This window comes from Rhizoctonia solani, chromosome 9 (genome assembly GCF_016906535.1).
Source record: "Rhizoctonia solani chromosome 9, complete sequence".
In the NCBI taxonomy this organism is placed as follows: Eukaryota; Fungi; Basidiomycota; class Agaricomycetes; order Cantharellales; family Ceratobasidiaceae; genus Rhizoctonia; species Rhizoctonia solani.
In genome coordinates, this window is record NC_057378.1 from 1,115,739 (window position 1) to 1,136,877 (window position 21,139).

Here is a 21,139-nt window from a genome sequence, read left to right on the forward strand (position 1 = left end):
CGCGCCAACGAAGACGGTCGATGTCACCTCCCATGTCAACGCCTCCAATAATTAGCAAGCTTGATCGGCACACCGCCTACCGGGTTAATCGGCTCAAATTATCCCCAGGCTTGCAAGCATATTGAAAATTTCACTACAGCAGTTCGCCGAACTTGATGTGGTTCGCCCAATAGGCTGAGTGTTGAAGAGTTTCGCCTTTTAAGACACAACAGCAAAAATGGCAAACGACAAGACTTTTGTCTCTCGAGGTACCGAGAAACACAATATTTCAGCATCACGTCAATATTGAAAGTCCATGGCCAGCAATGGTAGTGTTATGGGAATTCGAGGAGTCTCTGGGAGTCGTTCCAGTGAGCCGGTAGGTTTGAGTTTGACTAAAGATGTTACACATGTAACAAATAACGTTACCGTGCTGGATTATACTATAGCTAAATTACGAGGTGCCTCACCCGAGTGTTATTGTTTGATGGGCAGTACATGTTGCCTTTGAACATAACCAATCCAATATATTTCTAACGTTCACTATAATAGGTTTTTAATTCAATCATTGAATACAACAAGGATAAAATGATTCCCCTCGCCTAAATCTTCAATCATCAAATGGTGGGAGTCCTCCCGACGAGGCGTCACCTTGCCAAATGAATCGACAGATGCTAATTCATTTCCTACCCCACTGATGATTTTTTGTCCGTTGATTCGAACCTCATAGCTCTGAGCTTCATTCCATAAGACGGGCACCCCGACAACGCCGTGCGTACCAGCTGGCGCCTTGATCGCTAACTCAAGCGACCAAGGTGAGGTCTTTGACCACCCTGAGGTAAGCAGCTGACCGTTCGAGCTCGATACTCCAGCTACCGCGTAATCAAGGTCCACCTTGGCCTCGGGTATGACGGACCAGGTAGTGTGTTCTGCGTTGGTAAACCGAAGGCCAACGACGTTACGCGATAGAACGATGGATGGACCGGATGCCCAAGGATGGGCGTGAGAAATATAGGATGGGTCATACGCCTGGGAATTGCTCTTCAAGTGAGCCGGTACGTCCTTTGAATTAAACCAGAACATGTGCTCACTTGGAATGGGTAATAACAGCGACCGTCCTTATAGTAGCCTTCGATGAGAGAAGACTGCACCCCATATGGTGAATTCCAGACATAGCACCATAGCAAATGGATCAGATCAAGTGCTCGCTGGGCCTCTCCCGCCTCAAAATGGGCAAGAAGCTCGAATCCCGAAATAAACGTAGAAATCATGCCAGGTGACTGATCGAAATTGTTAGCGGCGATTGTATGCGTGTTCCCTCTGAAAATATCTCTACCTCTGGAGCAACAGTGCCGAAATCGTTCCAGTTCCGCTTCAGGCCGGAACTAACACGGGCCGCCTTCTCTTGGCTGTCAGTCACGCTAAACCATACGGCTAGACTGTTCCCGTCTTGTGGCGTTAAAGTTGATGTTGTATTGTCCCTGTACATTCCCTCCCATCATCCCAGAGCTTGAAATTAATTGCATCCTTGACGCTATTGGCCAGCTGTACACATATAATATAAGTATATGGCTAAAAGCATTCGCGAGAGTAATCAGCCTTACGTCGGTCCAAAGCGGCACTTTATCCCATTCGCCTAATTCTTGGCCAAGTTCTGCCATTCTCTGCAGCGCACGTACAAATATGCAATTGGCGGCTAAGTTGTACCCTCCCTGATCGACACGGCCCCAATCGAGTTTGTGATCAACCCAGAGCAGTCCCGGTTTCCCCTGGGACTTCGGCCCACCGTTCAATTTTCTGATGCTAAACTCAATTGCACGCTGTGCACCTTGCCAGAGCGAGACTTCGCCTCCAGAGACATGGCGTCGGGGTTTCAAAAGCCAGTCCTTGTCGCCTCCTGCGTAGAAGTAAGTGTCGTACAATACGACCATCGACCACAAATGATAAGTATCAGACCCCCATTCATCAATGGGAGGTGCCGCATATGGCATTTGTCCAGTTAGAGGGTCTTGTTGTGCGAAGAGCCATTCAAGGCCAGTCTGGGAAGACTTGGCGTCGTTTAGTGTGTAATGTTGTGCTGTTGTACTGATAGCACGATCGCCAGCCCCTATTACGATGGTTTGAGGCTTCAGTGTTTAGTGAGAAAGCAGCTTATTCACTCACACACTGTTCGGTCTCTTCTGGCACCATCAGTCAATACAGCCTCGCCGGTCCCGGCAGGAGCTGAATTATCATAGCCATAGCGTTCCATGAAATGATCATGCCCTCGCCCAGTATTGGGTGGGATAGTAGATAGTTGGATAGTATATGCGCCCGCGTACCATATGTTATTCAAGAAATCATCTGAGGAATAAAAGAAACTATATACGGATTTGTCACTTGTTTTGAAATGATCAAAATGCCTCGCTGACGAACTACGTACCCTCCATAATTTCGGAGATTTTCCCAATGGGGCATCATATTATTGAAGCATCTGACGTTCGTAATTGATACCGTCCCTGTCGAGTTGAGGAACAGAGTCATGTAGCGGAAAGCACCTCGCATATGTCGGTATTGAGGAGTCCATTCTTCAGCCCCACCAGGTTTAATGGTATGAAACAGGGCTCCGTCATCAACAAAAAAGTCCATCGCTCTGATTTCCCAGGGATGTGTAAGAAAACACAGGTTCCTAAATTTAATTTAGAAAGCGTACCTATCACTCGTTCTTGAGATGAATTGTTTGGATTCTGCAAATGCCATTCCAAACACTTCCCCTGGCTGTGATTCTTTGCCGAATGTGATAGTTGGTATACCCGCAATATTTTTACCAAAGTCAAGTGTAAGCGCAGCGGATAATCCATGCAACTGAGTCGGCGGTAAATTAGACCGATAAGGCTCTGGGGCAACTATAGAGTTTGCATGCGTGATTGATCCATTCGCAAACAATACCGAGACCGGCAATTGCACGCGGCTTTCAGGAGCAAATGAATAAGATTGCCATGGACCCTCAGTGGGGCTGGCCTGGAACACAAGTTTCGAGAACGCCGAATACGAGGCGAGTGCGCTATCCTTGCAAAGAGTCGACCAAACAGAAAACAGCACCAAGCGTCTGGAGTGCATGATAGGCGACTCGGAGATTTGTCCAATGTTCAAATGCGTACTAAACTACCGACCGACAATGTTAGCCCCACTTTGTGGGCGCAACTGGCGGCGTGTGGTGGTTGTCCAAACTTGAAAGGAATATTCCACATCTGAATCACCGGCTTAATTACGTAATAAAGCCCAATTGACTCGAGTTCGGTCATGGATAATTATAACGTTCATAAACCCTAGAAATATATACAAGACAAGATACAAAAGTGAAGATCAAACTCCAATCCTAAAGGACACAAGTAGTCAGATAATGCTCACCCCAAACACATCAACTTACCGATTGATAACCTTTCTCTGGGCAGTATACCTAATGACCTCTCGCTTCTCAAGGATGTATAGAGCACGTTCGAGAGCATGGTTGGAGAAACCTTGCTGGTTGACAAATTCTTTGACGAGGCTCTGATAACTGGTACTCCATCCGACTGGAAGACGCCTTCTTAATTCTTTGTCAATCTTGGTGACCTCTTCATTCATTTCCCCGCGAGAAAGGCCATCCGTCGAGCCGGCGGCGACAGCATCCATCGTACTCGATTTGAACAACCTGATCGCCTCTTCGACATGGTTGGGTAGTACGACAGGGGATAATGTAATCTTGGCAAGAGCCTCTGAAATTCGGGTGATAGCCTCCAGTTGCCTGCATCAAATATGTGAGTAACTTTGTAAAGCTCGAGAAACTATGGGGTTACCGGATAGTAATGGGGATGGAACTGCGTTCGTTGTTGTCCCGTTCGACTTGCTGAACCTCCTTCCTGAGGCCAACAAAGTGGCTGCTAAGTAGTTCGGCTGATTCTGGAGACAGCCGTGGGGCGCAAGTTCTACATGACGAGTCAAACTCAGTCCACGGTGAGACCAAGGTAGCTGATACGTACTGTTTGCAGAAGGCAACATAGCGTCTCATAGTATCCAAATCGATTTCGCCCTCGACGTCAGTTTCGTCTTCTGCCCGATCCATATGAATGTTCATTACGTGCTTAGCGATCGCCTACAGAGAACAAAGTTAGCCCATAAGCTTGGAAGGGACAATCACGCGTGTACCTTGTCTCGGTTCTCGTTGTGCTCATCACGCACGATAAAAATCATGTCGAAACGTGACAAGATAGTGGTTTGGAAATCAATATTCTAGCTCGCCGTGAAGTGTTAGTTTGGGCATACAAAGCAACAAAAAACTTCATACCTCTCCGGGACTCCTGCCTTCATCGTAACGCCCAAACACGGGATTAGCTGCTGCGAGTACACTTGTACGTGAGTTCAAGACAGTAGTGATTCCGGCCTAATGATCGAGGGCGTCAAATATATGTAAAGTGTCCATATGGTAGTACCCACCTTGGCAACTGAAATTGTTTGCTGTTCCATAGCTTCGTGAATGGCAACCCGGTCTTCGTCTCTCATTTTGTCGAATTCGTCGATACACACAACACCGCCATCAGCCAATACCATAGCTCCTCCTTCGAGGAAGAACTCGCGCTATCCAAGTCAAACTAAGCACGTAAAGGAGGGAAACATGGGGGTCAACTTACCGAAATGGGGTCCCTCTGAACAGCTGCTGTCAGACCGGCCGCGCTACTTCCTTTTCCGGATGTATAAACAGAGATGGGCGAGGCCTAGCCATACCATCAGGATAAGCACAGGAACTACCCTACACGTGTTGAAGATGTGAAAGCTTACCTTTTCAACGAATTTCAGAAGCTGCGACTTGGCGGTACCAGGGTCACCAAGTAATAAGACATTGATATCCCCTCGGAGGTGCATGTTATCAGGCAGTATTCTCTTGGAGCCCCCAAATAACAAGCAAGTGATTGCTTTCTTGATATCTGAAAGTAACATGTGTCGCATTAGGTGCGAAAACAAAGATACATAAAATAAGCCTACCTAGCGACCCGTATATACTGGGGGCTACGCTCCTGGCAAACTTCTCATAGAGTCCCTCCGTACGCGCCAACGCCCTAAAAGCTACCTCATCTGCAGCCGTAAATTGCGCTCCAAAAGAACCACCGCCACCGCCCCCAGGCGAACCGGATGTGGAAGTGTCAAGGCCACAGACACGCAAGTAGGCAGAACGAAGTGCAGGAGCCGAAGCAACATCCCGTCGGCCTTTTGCAGCTTGGTATGTGGAGTAAATCCCAGTAGCGATGATGCGTGACCCTGGGACGACTCGGGAAGTTAAGTACCTATATTGACGTTAGTATTGTATTGGGCCCTCAAGATGTAATCATCATACCTATCGGCGGAGAGTAACATGTGTCGGGGCAGTTCACCAACTGGTACCATATCAGGCGGCTCTTGAAGCTTGATCGTTTGGTGGTCTACAAAAAGGCAGCGCTCGTGGACAATCTGGTATGGATCCATAGGACAATCCTTCTTCTGTCCTTCAGGCGCAGGGCTACAATAGCAGGTTTATACCAAAGCTATCTCGATGAGAGGGGAGAGACTCACGCATCACACACCCGCGGTAGACCACGGTCACCCCCACTTCCGATCCCTCCCAGCCCCTGCTGTGGATAGAGGATCTTGGTTCCTCGGCAAGCTCGACACATCAAGTGCAGCTTCGTCGCCCTCGAAGCAAGAACTGATACCGAAACAACAATGCCTGGAATCCTGACTAGACGCGAGAACGTGTTGGCAGTTAAATCTCTGAAACTCGTCATATTTTGGCCCGAACGGAGCATGATTTGAATGCTAGGGATGATACGCGCCAGTTCATCTTGCTTTTCTTGCACTGACCCCTGTACAATATTCGGATACAAAAGTTGGCGAGCGACTTGAACAGCAGCATTCTCGAATAGGGGAAGTATTTCACCCGGTTTTTCTTGAATCACCGAGGCAAGATCGTCGCTGTATAGGACCAGGTCCTGGGTATCGACTTCAAGGTAAAACAACTTAAGTGCCACATTTTCACGCAATTTATCTCTGTTAAAATGCAATCAATACTGATTTGCAAGTTTCTTTAATGACATACCTGTAAACGAATTCGTTTCGAACACGAAACTCGGTCAGGAATTGTTTGAGGCGTGCCTCGATGTTACGCGCGTCGCTTCGTTCGCTGGGGACACTCTCATCGGCATATGATGCAGCATTGACTGCGATTATTCGGTTCCCGTCATAAGCGGACATGGCGGCCTATTTTCTCCGGGACCACAGTCTGTAGAAAGATGTTTTGTAAAACTGGAGTATTAGTTTACAGATTAGAGCGATGGAGAACAAGAGGATGCACACGCGCACGATCACGAGGGTGCGCGGTCACGTGGGTATTGGTCAGCACATAAGGCCAACCTCGGAGCAACTACAACGCTATATCATAGGTGATGAGTTTTGTTAGTCTATATGTGACCACCATCCATCACATTTTCAGACCGACACTCTCACAGTGAAGCACGAATAAGTTTATGAAAACACTATTTTGACAAACATGGCGCACCAGCACAAGAGACTTGACGAGTGTGGCAAACTATCGAAAGATATAAACTATCCACATACACTAGCTCGCAAAAATATTGCAACACGTGACCTCACGCACTTGCAATGGCCGCGACGCACGACTTAGCGGGTTTTGTGCTTAGGTCCAATAATAATATATATTTTACTAGAACTTACGGACGTAACCGCAAAGTTTGAAGTCATTCGGTGGCCGTGTTGTAAAGATATGGGTTACACAAGTTTTCAGGTGTTGCATTTATTTTGCAAATTCCTGTTGGATTAGCGCTACCTCAAGCAAGATAGATTTGTTACACCAAAACACACTATATAAACAGGCTCAAAAACGTATAGAAATTAATAATGTGTGTTTCCACCTTTTGCAACAATAAGCTCATCTAACCTACAAGGCATAGAATCATACAATTGATTAATGAAATCCATGGGGATGCAATTCCACTCCTCCTTGAGCATAGTGTACAACTCCTTTGTATTTTGAGGGGGTGGGCTGCGTAAGTGCACCTGACAATCCAAATAGTCCCAGACATGTTCAATTATGTTCATATTGGGGCTATTGGAGGGCCAGGGAAAGGTCAAAAGTGATTTGTTGGCAAGCCATTTGGTTGTGTGTTTGGCAGTGTGCTTGGGATTGTTGTCATGTTGAAAGAGAACACTGCGTTTTGAGAGGTGGTAGTTGGCAAGGGTCCCAAGAAGTTCCTCTTCAAGTATCTGGGTGTATACGCAAGCCGTCATGTGGCCCTCAATGAGATGAAGACGCCCGGGACCATTCCGGGTGATGCACCCCCATACCATCACACTTCCCCCGCCGTGTTTGACCATTTTTTGAGTGTAATGGGGGTTGTACTCTTGCCCTTGACGTCTCCAAACATAACAGCGGCCGTCTGACCCAAAAAGGTTGAATTTTGATTCATCAGAGAATATGACCCGGCGCCAATCACGTTCCAACCAGGCTGCATGGTCTGTAGCCCATGCCAAACGGCCCCGTTGGTGACAAGAATTGAGGAAGGGGACACGACGGCAAGCATAAGCATAAATACCAAGTTTGCGGAGGCAATGCTGGACTGTATCGGCGGAAACTTCTGGGAAATATTCCCGTTGGATCTTTGCCACGCTTGACCCCCAAGTGCAAGCCATCTGAAGCATGGCAAATTGCACATCTGCATGCTTCAAAACGCGTGGGCAACCAGCCTTGGAGTTACTTGAGTAGAAACTACGCATTTTACAATAACGCTTGCAGATGCGGCTGATTGTTGAGGGGTGAATACAGATATTGTGAAGCTGGAGGAATTGATGGGCAATTTTGTAAATAGAAGCCCCATTCTCACAAAGAGCAACAATTTGGGCTCGAGTTTTGGGCAAGAGGTGAGGGGCCATCAGAAGAGAAGTAGATAATAAAAAAATCCCAAGGAATTTAGGTGTTTGCAAGGAGCAAACGTGGATGTTGTTGGGGGGTCGCGTGTTTTGCTTGGTAATCAGCAAAATAAATGCAACACCTTAGAAATTGTATTGCCCATATCTTAATAGAATAGCGGTAGAAGTGCTTCAAAATATATAACGAGCTGCGATACTACTATACGGACAACTTTTATTATTGGACCTAAGCACAAAACCCGCAAAGTCGTGCGTCGCGGCCATTGCAAGTGCGTGAGGTCACGTGTTGCAATATTTTTGCGAGCTAGTGTACTTGGATTTTATGAACAACTGATATCCTTGACGCTCACAATTCCACGAGCACATTTTGCGTGTTCCGAATTGTACGGAGCTTACGCTCATGGATACCGAGTAACGTCAGCCGTGATTGCTAATTGCTACAAAATAATACTTCCACATAGACCCAAATAAGCCTCTGTTTACCCTAGTTTGACTCTTTTAGACTTCGATCGTTCCTATGTACCACTTATACCCCTGGATATCCCCAGCGTTGTCCGAGATATTTGGAGGACAATAGCAAGAAGCTTCACAAAGGGAAAACTCCTGGTCTTCTCATCACCAACCGTTTCGAGCCTGTTATTGAAAGCATGGTTATATGCGCCTGGGGTCGAAGTTGAACTGATTGACGTTTATTGTGAGATACATGGGAATATCAGAGTAATGCTCAGGGAAGGATGAGCGAAGAATGGAGTTTACCCTCAGCAGAATGGCTGGTATACAACAGTGAGAAACCAACGGGTAAATGATTTACTGGTTCGAAACGGTGGATTATGACTGCATCGCTTCGCTACCAATGTAATGATATCACTCTGCCTGAGAAGATAGGAAACAATAGTTGGATTCATGATAGCTATACGAGTATTGATACAGTAAACTACAGGCCGCGAAACACCCAGACCAGTGGCTGCCAAGCTAGCGCAAAAAACAAACGAAAAACATGAAACCATAGTGAACAAAGTACAACCGAAAGATGGTATCGAGTCCAGTGACATTATCAGGGATACGTGGCAGTCGTGATCAGAACGAAACAAAAAAAACAATCACATCCATCGCTCCTCTGCGCGCGGTCGCCGGCTCCTGCTACCCTGGCTGGAGGCTCCCACGCTGAGCCCTGTCTCGAAAGAATGTACCATCGCCGCATATTGTTCGTCGGTGACTCGCACTGATGTCCGCGAACGAGGCTGTGATTGAGATACGTTTTTGGAAGCCGAGGCGTCCAGTTCAAAGGCTCCAGAGCGGCGCCAGCTTCTTCGATCGGCAGCAGGGCTTGTATCGCCGGGCGCGGATTTGGATACCCGGGCCAGGGCGCGTTCAAGGGCATCAGCCTGACGCACCCACAAAGGCTCGTAGTGCTTCAGCAACCAAGGTCCATCGGATCGCAGGATGTCGATTTCCGTGAGGTGCGGGTGGAGCAACAACGAAATAGGAGTTGGCGCTACGCATGAACCAATGGCCTCACCCGTGTACGCCACATCATCGTCATCTTCCGATACCCAATCGGAGGCGCCACCCATCGCGCCACGTCGCTTGAGAGTCCGGATCGCCTCGTCGAGTTGCCTAAGCACATCCGCGTTTGCACCCTTGTACCCCTGTCCCACGATGTAGTACGCGCTGCGGATCTCATGCAATTTTCGACCCTTGGTCGAACGCACCTCCGACGCAAATAGTCGGCGGATGAGCGCGAGGATTTCCAAGCAGAAGACGTTAGGGTTTGCCGAAGATACAAGAATCAAAGTTCCACCGGGGGCGAGCATAGTAAGAGCCATGCGAAGCTGGGAGAACGCAAGAAGTGGACGTGCTGCTCGCTCCACGGGTTGTCCCTGCCGTGTGCGATCGTTGCAAAGAATAGCACCCGCGATAACTACGTCGCACAAGTTGTTCCCCGGTCGATTCATGTGAGAACGGCCGGCTTGGCGGGATGGGGAATCTGGAGGGGTAATGGGGAGCTCTGCATCGGGTAGAATTCGAGCGGCCAGATCGCCAGGGGTAGAAGTCAGATCGGCAAAGTACACGGGGAATCGTTGCTGCATTCCATTCGTCCAGCCCTGGTAGGTCATAGTGTACCCATCAGGATGGGTAACGCCGACGCCAGTGCATTGAGGAAATGTCGTCAAGAGATATTGAGCGAAGCCGCCAGGGGCGCATCCAAGGTCGGCAAATCGCCTCACAAATCTTGCCGCGCCGGTCGTAGGATTGGGGACAAGTAAGCATTCGGGGCCACCAAGATCTTCGACCATATCACTGAAAGCTGTGTAGAACTGGTCGCGAAACATGGGTGCCAAATTCTGGTCGTCATTTCGAGAGCGTTCTCGGTTTTGGGCGAATTTTTGGTTCACAGCATCGTTGTCACCGTAGCGGCGTTTCATCTGCCGACACCGCTGAAATGCCGAAGAATTGGTGTAAAAATAGTGCAGGGCAGGTCCCATCGTGCGTGTGTCCTCGAATTCGCCCTGTGGAAGCCGGCTACGATCGGGAGTGGGTGATGCCAAGTACCGGGACGAGCCATCTTCTTGACTCGCACGTAGATGAGGAGGAGTATAAGCAGGCATTGTTAATTGTAAGTCGAGGCGATAGTGGCCCAAGCAAACAAGCTAAGACACGAAAAGCCGGGGACGTTAGGCAATAATCAAGTGCCTTGCATCCCTCTATATACCCGAGGCCCAAGTGGTGGGGTAGACTTCCTAAGCATTGAATGATTGAATCATTCCAAAACAGTCTGTCCAGATCCCAATATTTAGGTGGTTCGATCGGTTTCCCTATGTCCAACGGAGTCTAATTGAAACAGAAGTCAATGTCGACCTCTCATCCCGACCAAAGATGCGGAAGAGACAATGAAGTCCTTGAGTAGTCACGTGCACACTTCATCCTTCCTTTGTCCTTTGTTGACACCAATTTCTCGTCCGCATCAGGCATGCTTGGGGGGTCGAGCCAGACGTATACATGTGATCCTTCCAAGTTTGCGAATAAAGCTAACGCCAATTGCCGCGTGGTGGCTAAGGCTCGTTGGCTCCAATCTCGGCTGTACCGACGTCGGGGCTTGTGGATACATGCTCCGGTGTCCATGCTTTCCCGGAATTGAGTGGGCTCAGTAATCCTGCAAGGTCCTCTGTGATGCCGTGATCTTAGTGGAGCCAAACATTCGCACCTCTCCTGCCTAGAATGGCTGATGAGATTGCCACTAGGATACGAATCTGGATCTTTGACAGCCTTTTCCTTGCCAAACAAATAAATTTATGTTATCAGGTTATGAATCAGTTCAAATAGAACAGAGTTGGGCGGGGCTGTACGTCGCAGAAAACCGTACATGGGCGATATGCGATAATGTGATTCAAACAAGACATACTATTCATTTGGAGACTGATCCTCCTGAGCTATCTGTGCTTCCTTCCTCTTTCGCGCCCAATCTTTGGCGCGAGCACGCCGCTCTGCTTTCAGTTTCTCCGTCTTGTCGTCCTCAGATGATAAGCTGGTGTCCTGTATCGCGTGGGCGGAATGTTGGGCAGGTTCCTCTTCATCTTCCGACTTCTGTCCGCTGTCGCTGTCACTCGCATATGCGGACAGTCCGTTCATAATGGATTGTTTGGGCTCTGCATTCATAGACGACTCTTGCCCTTGTCGCATCCGCGCCCATACCTTCTTCCACCGCCCACGCAAGAACGCGAAACGTGGGTCCGCTCCATGGTTAGCGAGGATTCTCATTTCAAGCTGCGTTGGATTCGGAGATGCTCGGATATGGGTTGCAGTTCGACGCATCAAGTTGGCTTGGACGTCGTCAGGCTGACCAATATTGTCTAGTTTCAATTTGAGCTGTGTATGCATCCATTAACGTACCTCTTCATCGCTTCCGCCCCACGACGCTTCGGGAGGCTCTGTTCCCCAACCGTTTGCTTCGTCTTCCTCAGCCAGGGCGCGTAATCTATCTTGCCTCCCCTTTTCCAGCATCTTACGCCGCTTGTCATGACGGTACTCGTTGACTTCTTTAGGGGTAAGGAAAAATGTATCCTCCGAGTCTGATGGAAGATCATCCCAACCCACATTCGCCAGGGGGTCATTCAAAGTGTGTGGCGAGGCCCTCAATTCTCCTGGGGTGGCAACAATTCGCTCAGATGGCTCTAGAAGCAAACGAACGTCGAACCTGTAGTTTGTATAATTAGTATCTCCTGTTATCTTCAGTTTCGCTCGTATGAAATGAGGGAGCCGAACCATTGCAATTGATCTTAGATCCTTCCAAACGAGCGATGCACGTTCCATTTTAACGGGCTTATGCCCTTGTTAATCACCGCCGAGGGACTCACAACATACCTATCGACCCAAATACCGCTGTCACCCCACTGGATGAGACCCCCTCTATTGCCACCTTCACTTTGGCTTTCAAGCTGTTGTGCTAGGTTTGGTCTGTTTCCTATCAGTTCAGCCTCGTAGGCCTGTATTCGCAAGGGCCTAGCGTGTAGGGGTAACTCAGACGGAGAAGGGCTAGTAAAGCGTAGGCTTTGGCGTTGAGGTGAGGAACGCGAACTTCGTTTTCTCTTGTTCCCAGACATAACCACACTTGTCCCAAATTCAGACAATTGCGATAGTTGACGCGAAGTTGCCCAGAGCTCACGTGACACATTTTCAGGCCTGGCCGCCGACAAATGTGAATACCATTCAACCCCAGCCAGATTGATTATTTTTCGAAAAATGCGTACTTTTCAACATTTGGTCTCTACCTCTTACTTGTTCCTGCTTGCTTTGTGCACGGTCGAGCCCTTTTCTCCAGACTCTGAAGCGCTCTTCTCATCTGGCAATTCCCGAAACGAACTCTGGCATAATGAAACTGAGACATCATCATTGATCAATCAGTGAGTTTGTTCGTGCGAATTACTTTATCCTATGTTTCAACTCAATATAGATGGCCTGATGCACGAATACATCGGTTCCTTGCCTTACGGGGGAGTTGGGAAGAATCACGCATGAACGCAGAACTGTAAGAGAGTCAAAAAAAATGAAATTTCCCGACTGACTAGAATGGCATAGTCCAAGAAATGAGCTCGTCAATATGGCAGAGAAAGACCTCCTCAGACCTATCATCACATCCCCAACGTCACCAGATTTGGCCTTGTTTACCGAGAGCCAGTGCTCTCAGCTAACCGTCGACCAAATCGTACACTGGGCGGCCCGACATTCCGGCTACCGAGTCAACTCTCATGGAGCAAACGTATTTGACGCACCCCCGACGCTAGTACGAAGCAAGGAAAAGCGAATTGCAGCTGTTAAACTATGCGAGAAACTATACCGAGAACGGGTATACGGGGACAAAATGCTCCCGCAACGGGATTTATCGGAGCTTAATGGGAACAATCAAGTTTACGTGGGGCCGGAGGAAACTGATATTGCCGCACAGCGCCTATTTTCTGCCCAGATCGCAGAGGCCGAAGCGGCACCTCATATATTTGAACCCGACATTAACCCCGCACTAGACAGAGCAGCTAAACACTCTATTCATGATCTTCGAGCTTTGCTCGACGTATTTGGCGTTCAATGGGACGATGGAGAAACGCATGAAATCCTCACTGAGAGAGCAAAAGCCCATACTCGGTTATGGATTGGACAAGTATAAACTCTGTATTTGTATTACATAATTAATTGAATGAATGAATGTGCTCAGATAATCAACAGCGAAGTCGCTGCTTTGGAAGTCGTGGTGGCGCCTGGGAGGTGTAGACGGAAGGCGATGGCCGAATGCCGCTACAAGGACCTGAACTTAGCCATCAGCTGTCACTTTAGACTCCGGGCACGATAGTTGACAGGGGCTGAACATTACTCAACGTACTCTCCACTATGTCGACAACGTATGCAGTAGTTTCAGGGACCTTGGTCCTGACTTTTTTCGCGTATATGTGGCAAAAACAGCGACCAAAACCTTCCAAAGTGCCCCTGCCCCCATCTCTTCCCTCTGAATGGCTGATTGGACACTTGCGATCGATGCCACCGGGCAGCGACCACACATATTTTGCGAAGCTTGGAAAGGATCTTGGCAGTAGGTGTCGTAGCTTGAGATAGTCAATATATCTAATAAAAGGCCTTCCTAGGTGATATCATTTCCTTTACTATAATGGGACAGACTACAGTTGTTCTAAACTCTGCAGCCGCCGCAAACGACTTATTGGAGAAGCGATCATTGATATACTCGGATAGGCCAAGTATCATGTTCATCACTGACGAATGGCTGTGAGTAGACCCTCATCAATGCTCCCTTAATCAATTGGGCTTAATGCCGAGTGTAATTCAGTGTCGACTGGAGACATGCTGTTAGCATGTGTCCATACGGGCCGCGCCACCGCACCTACAGAAAAATGATGAATAAATTTATTTCAAAATCAGCGGCGACAGCCTATCACCTGTATCAAGAAGCTGAGATGCGCGCGTTCCTGAAAAGACTACTGGTGTCTACCGAAAGACTGGAGGATGATTTTCGACAGTACGTGCCTTATCTTGTTAAATAAACACAAATTATTCTAACCGCGCCAACAATCAGAGTCTCGGGAGCGATTATCATGCGTGCTACGTATGGTTATCGTGTTCGAAGTGCTGACAATCATTTTGTGACCCTAGCGGCTACGACAAACGCAAATCTCATGCGGGCGGGTTTGCAGTCGAGTAAGTTACATATCCGGGATATCAGAGCTGTCATTATCCACTCATCTCATCGCACATAGATTCAATCGTAAATGTTATCCCGATATTAAAGTACCTACCCCCATGGTTCCCTGGAGCACAGTGGAAGCGCGATGCCCTTGAGTGGCGAGGTCAAAAGGATATAATGATCAACGAAACTTTTAATTGGACGAAACGCCAAGTGGTAAGTCGAGCTGCACGACTAGTCCGTTATGGTTCATTGTTGAGCTCGAACATCTAGCGAGAAGGGAGAGCCGACTCATCGATAGTACAAACACTACTGGAGGATATTCCAGAGAGTGGAATGAGTGTAGAAGACGCAGAGGATCACATCAAGCATATAGCTGGGACTATGTTTCCTGGTGAGATTTGCCATTCGGTTGCACTTCGCACCAGCCTATTAAATCTACCTTTCTCTGCGACTTAGCCGGATCTGAAACTGTATGTACTTTGGATTCCCAAGTGACACTCTAACACTGGAAACTCTCAGACCGTTGCCTCGTTCATGATTTTCATATTGGCAATGACATTGTATCCTGAGGTTCAGCAAAAGGGCCAAGAAGAGATCGACCGCGTTATTGGAACTGACCGTTTGCCTACTATGAAGGATCAAGATTCACTTCCCTATGTTAATGCTATCATAGAAGAGATCATACGTTGGCAGCCAGTCACCCCTCTCGGTATGTTATCAGTACAGTGCATATATGCGAAGGAATTAACAGAAAATTACTGTAGGAATGCCACATCGAACCGTTCAAGACGATATATACAAGGGTTATCTAATTCCAAAGGGGGCGACTGTGTAGGTGCTTAAACTTGGAAATGATGTATTACTAAAAATAGCTCGATTCCAGTCTTGGAAACGTCTGGTCCGTCTGCTTGTAGATATTTGCATGGATTAGGCCTAAGTTGTATTATTATAGGGCTATTACAAGAGATCCGGAAGTTTATCCCGATCCCGAATCTTTCAACCCCGACAGGTTTTACCAGAAAGCAACTTCGCCCGCTCCAGGCTTCGGATGGGGACGCAGGTAAGTATTTCATGTTCTCAATTGGCGGACCAAGCTGTATTCGCCGACCTAGGATATGCCCTGGTCAATACATCGCAGAAGCTTCGCTCTTTATTGCAGTCGCCTCAATGCTGGCTGCCTTCACCATTAAGAAAGCCCGGGACGAAAATGGGAGGGAGATAACACCGACAACCAAGGCAAAGGAAAGTTCATTAGTATAGTAAGTCTCTACCTTATCGTATGTTGTATGTTCCAACTTAGAAACATACTTCAGTCACCCTGCCCCGTTCAAGTGTGATATCCAGCCCCGTTCGGCACATTACAGCGCTCTTGTATCCGCCCTTCCAGTCTGAATGGTTGTAAAAGTGCAGTGAATCCTGTCGAGGTTATCTTGTAAGCTGATTAGACTCAAATATATACCTTTTTGGATCCAACTTTGGCATCGGCCACTAGTAAGCACAACTAGGGGTTATTTAATTAATTGGTTGTGTGGCAAAGGTGTTAAAAGCATCTGTTTGTACGAAGCTTTGGGATATGGTATAGTGGGACGCATACGGAACAGCTCAATAGAGAAGGTAGGCAGCGTGGACGTAGACGGGAGGCAGGAGCAAAGAAAGAAAATATTATGTGCAGGCTAAGACTAGCTGATTCGAGAGAGTTATATGAGCCATGGGTAAGTGGGTTTATACTAGAGGCAAGAAGAAAGGAAGAGAGAGAAAGGCAAAGCAGGGGGAGGCAGGGGGGCTATCTGACAAAGTTTTCAAAATGGCCAGTGATTTTGGTAGAATTGAAGAGAGTCAACGTGCAGGTATGGAGGAATGGGAGATTCAGACGGAGTGCGTCCGGGCAGAGATTTGTACCTTATATCAGGAACGTGTGATAAGATGCGGCCCCAGTCATGTTTCGTCAAGCTCGATTTACTGAGTAAAAGATCCTTGAATTATATTTGCGAGGACGTAATAGGTTGATCTTTCAAAGACAAGGGCTCGGCAGTATGTAAATTATGAGTAAACTATAATCTGACCGCCCAAAATAGCCATCAAGTTATCCGTGCAGGGCCCTTGCATATCAATTCCATTGTATAGATGGAGTAAAAAACCGATTTGTAACCAAGGCCACATGGGCGATGAATAGAAGTTTGACCGTCCAACCTGGTCTGACAGCCCAACCCGGTTTGACAGCCCAACCTGGTTGGGTCCAACGTGGTCCACACCTTGGCTAGCACCACTCACCCATATCCAACACGAGGCCGCATGTGCGGAGCATACACGTACTCAGATAGATAGCCGTAAATCTCTATCAGCAAGAGGATATCCTGCAACGTGCAGAAATTCTATAGAGCTACCACCTGAAGCATAAAATGAGACGTCAGCATCTCCTTAATCCAGCGCCTCTCCCAGTTCACTGCCCCTGTACTGCACAGAATCTTTTCATAGACATAATCCAAACCGACCAACATGACCGAAAAGTTCGTCCTCGATTATGTGGTTTCGCGAGTAACTTCTTGGAAGATGTGGGACGTATCTCGATGGCGCATCCATATTAGCAGTTTCATCGAGTTTATGGCCGTGATGATCGACGAGCCGATCTGTCCACCTTCCGTCATTTACAATTTCCTATACTACATGTATAAACGTGATCCAAGGTAGCTCCTATAACTCGGAAGTAACAACCTTTACTAACAGTTATCCTTCAAACCAGCCTGTTTACAGGAAACATACCGATAATGACGCTGTATCGGGGAGCGCCTGTGGAGTTTAGGACGGGATTTTATCCTATGCCCGTATTCTTTTGGATACGCGACGCAGGTCATAGTCGTGTAGAACCACCAACGGAACCCCTGGTCCAAGAAAGCGACGCTGTTCGAGAGCAAGTTCTCAACCTGCAGGAGACCGTCAAGGCCCTGAGAGGGGAGCTAGATGCGGCCAAAGGGGAGCTCAGCAAAACCACAAGGGAGCTCAATATGTACAAGGACGCCTTCGCCAATTACGTCAGGAGTATCCCAGGCTCGTCCTCGCATATCTCTGCTGAAGCGCGCATCAAGACGGAACATGTACATGACGAGGAGGGATTGGACGACAATCGGCGTGGGGTCAAAAGGCCCAGATGCGAGTAGAACATATATGCATAATACAAGTGAATCTTTTGTGATAAGGATAAACCTGAAAAGGTTGTATATTGTAGTGAAAGGGTTTAGCATAACGAATTGCCTCGAAATTAACGCACTGATTCTGGTTCAAACACCACACGAACGTACAGTTACCATTCCAAGAAATTATCCGGAAGAGTTTTCGGGAAATAAACGAGGCCGACGACGGTGAAGTTAGATTGCTAATGACCCCTTTCTACTGGAGAGTAGCTACAATGCGAATGCAAGAAGCAATAAACGAATAATAGAAACAAACATAGTAAATTACATATCAAAAAAGGAAAGCATACATGATCCACTTTACGAAAGACAATCGCGCTCGTACAAGCTCAATCCTGAACAATCAGACTATTCTCTTTCAGTAGCAAATCCGGCACAGAATCGTTCAAGCACTTTTCTAAATCTTCCATTAGTCGAGGGGCATCTTCCCCTGTACCATCGACCAGTATATGACATCCCGAGATCGTCAGCTTGGGAATGACGCGGTTTGTGACCAACTCGCGCAGCGCGGCGGCGGATATACTGCATCCTTGCAAATCGAGCGTATGCAGGTTCGGACACAGATACGCAGATCTGGTATTAGCGCTCTCGTTTCCTTCTTCATTTCCATTAACGTTAGATTGACCATCGGCGGTTGTTGAATTGTGAGCCATGGTCTCGAAGAATTCGTCTCCAATATTCAGCCCCTGCCATGTAAAGGAACGCAAATGCTGCAAACGAACCAACATTCGCGGTAGTTGGGCCGGATTGACGAATGTACTGAAATGGAGCTTATCGACTTTGGACCGAGCAAACAAGTCGGTTAGAGCCTCGCCCACTTCACCAGGGTCACGGGTATATCCTTCCAACTTGACGTAGAGCCCGGGCTCGGGAGCCAAGAGAGGAAGGAGTAAGCATATTCCTTGGGGTTCGACGTGCTCAAGCCCAAGGATCTGGAGGCTTTTCATTTTGATGGGAGCAAAATTAAGTCGAGTCCCGATTCGGAGAGTCATGCGCCTTAACCAGAGAGTACGAAGGGCGGGGCTCCCGTTAAGAATACCCACAAACTGTTCGACAGTTGGGCACACGCGGTCGCTGATTCGTGAAAGGCGTAGGTCGACAAGGTTTTTGAACGCGGGGCCGCTCCAGCTGAGATATGTACCGTCAAGATCGAGTGTACGCAAAGGTTCAAAAAACGCTTCACGCTGTTCTCGATGAAGCATTCCCGGAGGAAGTGCGTGGGGGGTATCGCCGTGTTTGGGAGGCCAAGGAATTGTTATCGCGAGTGAACGTAGGGATCTTGGTGCTCCTTCAGTCAGCCATCGTGCCAGCGCGGCGTGGACCTCGTCTACCGTGTTCAGGTTCAGATCCAGGGAATGGAAATGAGTCTCGTGTGATCGAAGAAGAGGAAGGATTCCCCAGGCGTCGATTATCTTGGCGGCTGAGCCAGTGGTATTGATGTTCACATACAATGGTGAGCCTCGTGAGCGCTCTAGCCATAACTTGGCCTTTGCAAACGGTGTATCGGTCCGAGCCCCACTTTCTCCGAGATCGATATGCGACCAAAGCTCTCGAGTGCGAACGGATAGGCGCCTCCAGTAGATGTTAACACTTGATATAACCGTCGCCATGTCGGGTCGCCGAAGACGGGCTGCGATCGCCTGATTTTCGCCCTCTTCCTTGAGCCTCTGAGCTAGTGCAGTGCGAGTTGTTCGGTCGGCTTCGACAGCACCAAGAAATATATCGGTCAGGACCTCGGGAGGAAGCAAGTTTACGGGAGAAAGGATGGAAGACCGATTTCGCAGCCCTTTCAAGGTTGCCCTCGCCTTCCATAGTCTCTGCTCGTCAATCGCCAGCGAAGTGAGCTCGGAATTGATGGCGACAAAAGTCTCCTCGAGAGCACATTCGTCCAAGAATGATGTAGACGAGCGTTTGCAGTCTGCCTCGATTGCCTCACAGGCCGTAACGTAATTTTGTGTTGCCCTCTGAAGTGCGAATCGTGCGATGGTCCATTGCTCGAGGATCCTAGTCCGTTGAAGCGTCTCAGTTCGATCGGTCGCCTCTGATGGTGCAATCGATGAGGTTGGCCTGTAGCTTGAAGACGGGCGTGGACTGCCTCCGCGAAGCTATATCATTCCGTAAAGCTGTTGATTGAGGTTACAAGCAGTAACACGTGTCTCACTTACCTGCAACATTGCCAGCAGTTAGTATTTTGAGTATTTTTGACCGTAGAATATGAGAAGCTGGATAAATAGATCCAGGCGTGAGTCGCTCCCAAATATGAGAATACCAGACAATCATTTCGATTTAAATGGCTGAGAGGCGTCGGGTACCCACCTTATAAATGATGCCTACGCGGGCGAAGGTACTGAGATCCGAGCCGTCGAGTCAACGGTCGACGATCAGAGTCTCCAAGGAATGTGAACCGAAGCTTGGTAATCGACTCCAATCACCTCCAATGGGTCAACTAGACGGATTTAATACTTGAGGCTATGACGTCGCGAATCAATCAAAAACGTCGCCTAGGCGGATTCTAGCCAATAAGCTAATGGTGGGTCAAGTCAAGGACAGACCGTCAAGAAGAATTGAAAAGGCGGGCCGAATGAAAACCGATGTGGTAGAAGGAAAAGGGACAGGAAAAATAACGCCTGGACGCATTTCCATCGCGTCGAAAACATGTAACAGGGCGTACGCGTATTGCCATTATCGTCGCCGAATTTGTCAGCAAACACCCATTTTAGGTGAGCGATCGGCCGGCGGTAACGCACCGTATCGTAAACTCACGGCTGAGCACTGGTCGCGGCTGGGAACTCACAAAGACAGTAAATAAGGTGTTTCAATTCTATACACTTTTAGGTTACTATACATGTAAGAAAAGTAAATTAGGTCGAGATTGTTCGTTGTTCACTCCGAGATGAAGAGTCGGATCACGACGATAGTCCCAACAACCGTATTCTGCCCCCCCTTGTGTTCATCACCTAGTTCAACAAAAAGTCAGTTTCAACAACTCAAATATCTCGATATAAGTAAAGCGAATCAGGGCTCTCAAGCGTATTATAGAGAACCAGGCAATGCTGTCGTCAAATTGAATTCCGTCTGGTGCACAGCAAAAACTCATCACAAACACAAAGGTGTTGCGTGTGGCGAAACGTAGAAAGGGAGCTTACCTTGAAGGAGGGACCGTCTAGGAGGGTAGGGAAGCGGAAGCGACAAAATTTAAACCTGTGATATGCTGATGTAATACTATGGTTATAGTCAGGACCATGGCCTCCTCGAACCAGCGTGATTGGATTGACTTGCTCCAATCGTAAGTTGTATGAATTTCAAGCCATAATGGGCTATTTAGACCATTTTTGAACATTTCAACCAC

At 48.0% G+C, this 21,139-nt stretch overlaps 7 protein-coding genes across 7 annotated transcripts; 2 read left to right on the forward strand and 5 right to left on the reverse strand.

Annotated features, from left to right (window-relative positions):
* Positions 1 to 540: 540 nt before the first annotated feature.
* On the reverse strand, positions 541 to 6,222 carry RhiXN_07890 (DNA replication licensing factor MCM2/3/5 family pretein; the record flags this gene model as incomplete). The annotated part of the gene is made up of 21 exons (XM_043327706.1): positions 541 to 1,008; positions 1,071 to 1,259; positions 1,316 to 1,413; positions 1,467 to 1,524; positions 1,584 to 2,086; positions 2,143 to 2,339; positions 2,402 to 2,611; positions 2,672 to 3,123; positions 3,331 to 3,337; positions 3,389 to 3,745; positions 3,798 to 3,926; positions 3,981 to 4,093; positions 4,147 to 4,230; positions 4,286 to 4,381; positions 4,435 to 4,575; positions 4,629 to 4,712; positions 4,777 to 4,922; positions 4,981 to 5,279; positions 5,330 to 5,491; positions 5,545 to 6,018; positions 6,068 to 6,222. The coding sequence occupies 21 exons, from the start codon at positions 6,220 to 6,222 to the stop codon at positions 541 to 543; spliced, it is 4,422 nt and encodes a 1,473-aa protein (XP_043183091.1).
* Positions 6,223 to 6,879: 657 nt separating this feature from the next.
* RhiXN_07891 (Transposable element Tcb2 transposase) lies at positions 6,880 to 7,761 on the reverse strand (the record flags this gene model as incomplete). The annotated part of the gene is made up of 1 exon (XM_043327707.1): positions 6,880 to 7,761. One exon carries the CDS (start codon positions 7,759 to 7,761, stop codon positions 6,880 to 6,882), a length of 882 nt encoding a protein of 293 aa, XP_043183092.1.
* A 1,253-nt stretch (positions 7,762 to 9,014) lies between these two features.
* Positions 9,015 to 10,523, reverse strand: RhiXN_07892 (FtsJ-like methyltransferase; the record flags this gene model as incomplete). The annotated part of the gene is made up of 1 exon (XM_043327708.1): positions 9,015 to 10,523. One exon carries the CDS (start codon positions 10,521 to 10,523, stop codon positions 9,015 to 9,017), a length of 1,509 nt encoding a protein of 502 aa, XP_043183093.1.
* Positions 10,524 to 11,316: 793 nt separating this feature from the next.
* Positions 11,317 to 12,515, reverse strand: RhiXN_07893 (uncharacterized protein; the record flags this gene model as incomplete). Its single annotated transcript, XM_043327709.1, has 3 exons — positions 11,317 to 11,751; positions 11,806 to 12,109; positions 12,277 to 12,515. The coding sequence occupies 3 exons, from the start codon at positions 12,513 to 12,515 to the stop codon at positions 11,317 to 11,319; spliced, it is 978 nt and encodes a 325-aa protein (XP_043183094.1).
* Positions 12,516 to 12,654: 139 nt separating this feature from the next.
* Positions 12,655 to 15,994, forward strand: RhiXN_07894 (cytochrome P450 family protein; the record flags this gene model as incomplete). The annotated part of the gene is made up of 16 exons (XM_043327710.1): positions 12,655 to 12,815; positions 12,866 to 12,940; positions 12,991 to 13,567; positions 13,867 to 13,993; positions 14,046 to 14,184; positions 14,246 to 14,434; positions 14,492 to 14,613; positions 14,673 to 14,815; positions 14,873 to 14,993; positions 15,059 to 15,072; positions 15,122 to 15,311; positions 15,367 to 15,433; positions 15,486 to 15,500; positions 15,555 to 15,662; positions 15,715 to 15,861; positions 15,916 to 15,994. The coding sequence occupies 16 exons, from the start codon at positions 12,655 to 12,657 to the stop codon at positions 15,992 to 15,994; spliced, it is 2,274 nt and encodes a 757-aa protein (XP_043183095.1).
* Positions 15,995 to 17,098: 1,104 nt separating this feature from the next.
* On the forward strand, positions 17,099 to 17,757 carry RhiXN_07895 (uncharacterized protein; the record flags this gene model as incomplete). The annotated part of the gene is made up of 2 exons (XM_043327711.1): positions 17,099 to 17,286; positions 17,343 to 17,757. 2 exons carry the CDS (start codon positions 17,099 to 17,101, stop codon positions 17,755 to 17,757), a joined length of 603 nt encoding a protein of 200 aa, XP_043183096.1.
* A 362-nt stretch (positions 17,758 to 18,119) lies between these two features.
* Positions 18,120 to 19,964, reverse strand: RhiXN_07896 (F-box-like protein; the record flags this gene model as incomplete). Its single annotated transcript, XM_043327712.1, has 2 exons — positions 18,120 to 19,895; positions 19,956 to 19,964. The coding sequence occupies 2 exons, from the start codon at positions 19,962 to 19,964 to the stop codon at positions 18,120 to 18,122; spliced, it is 1,785 nt and encodes a 594-aa protein (XP_043183097.1).
* Positions 19,965 to 21,139: the final 1,175 nt, after the last annotated feature.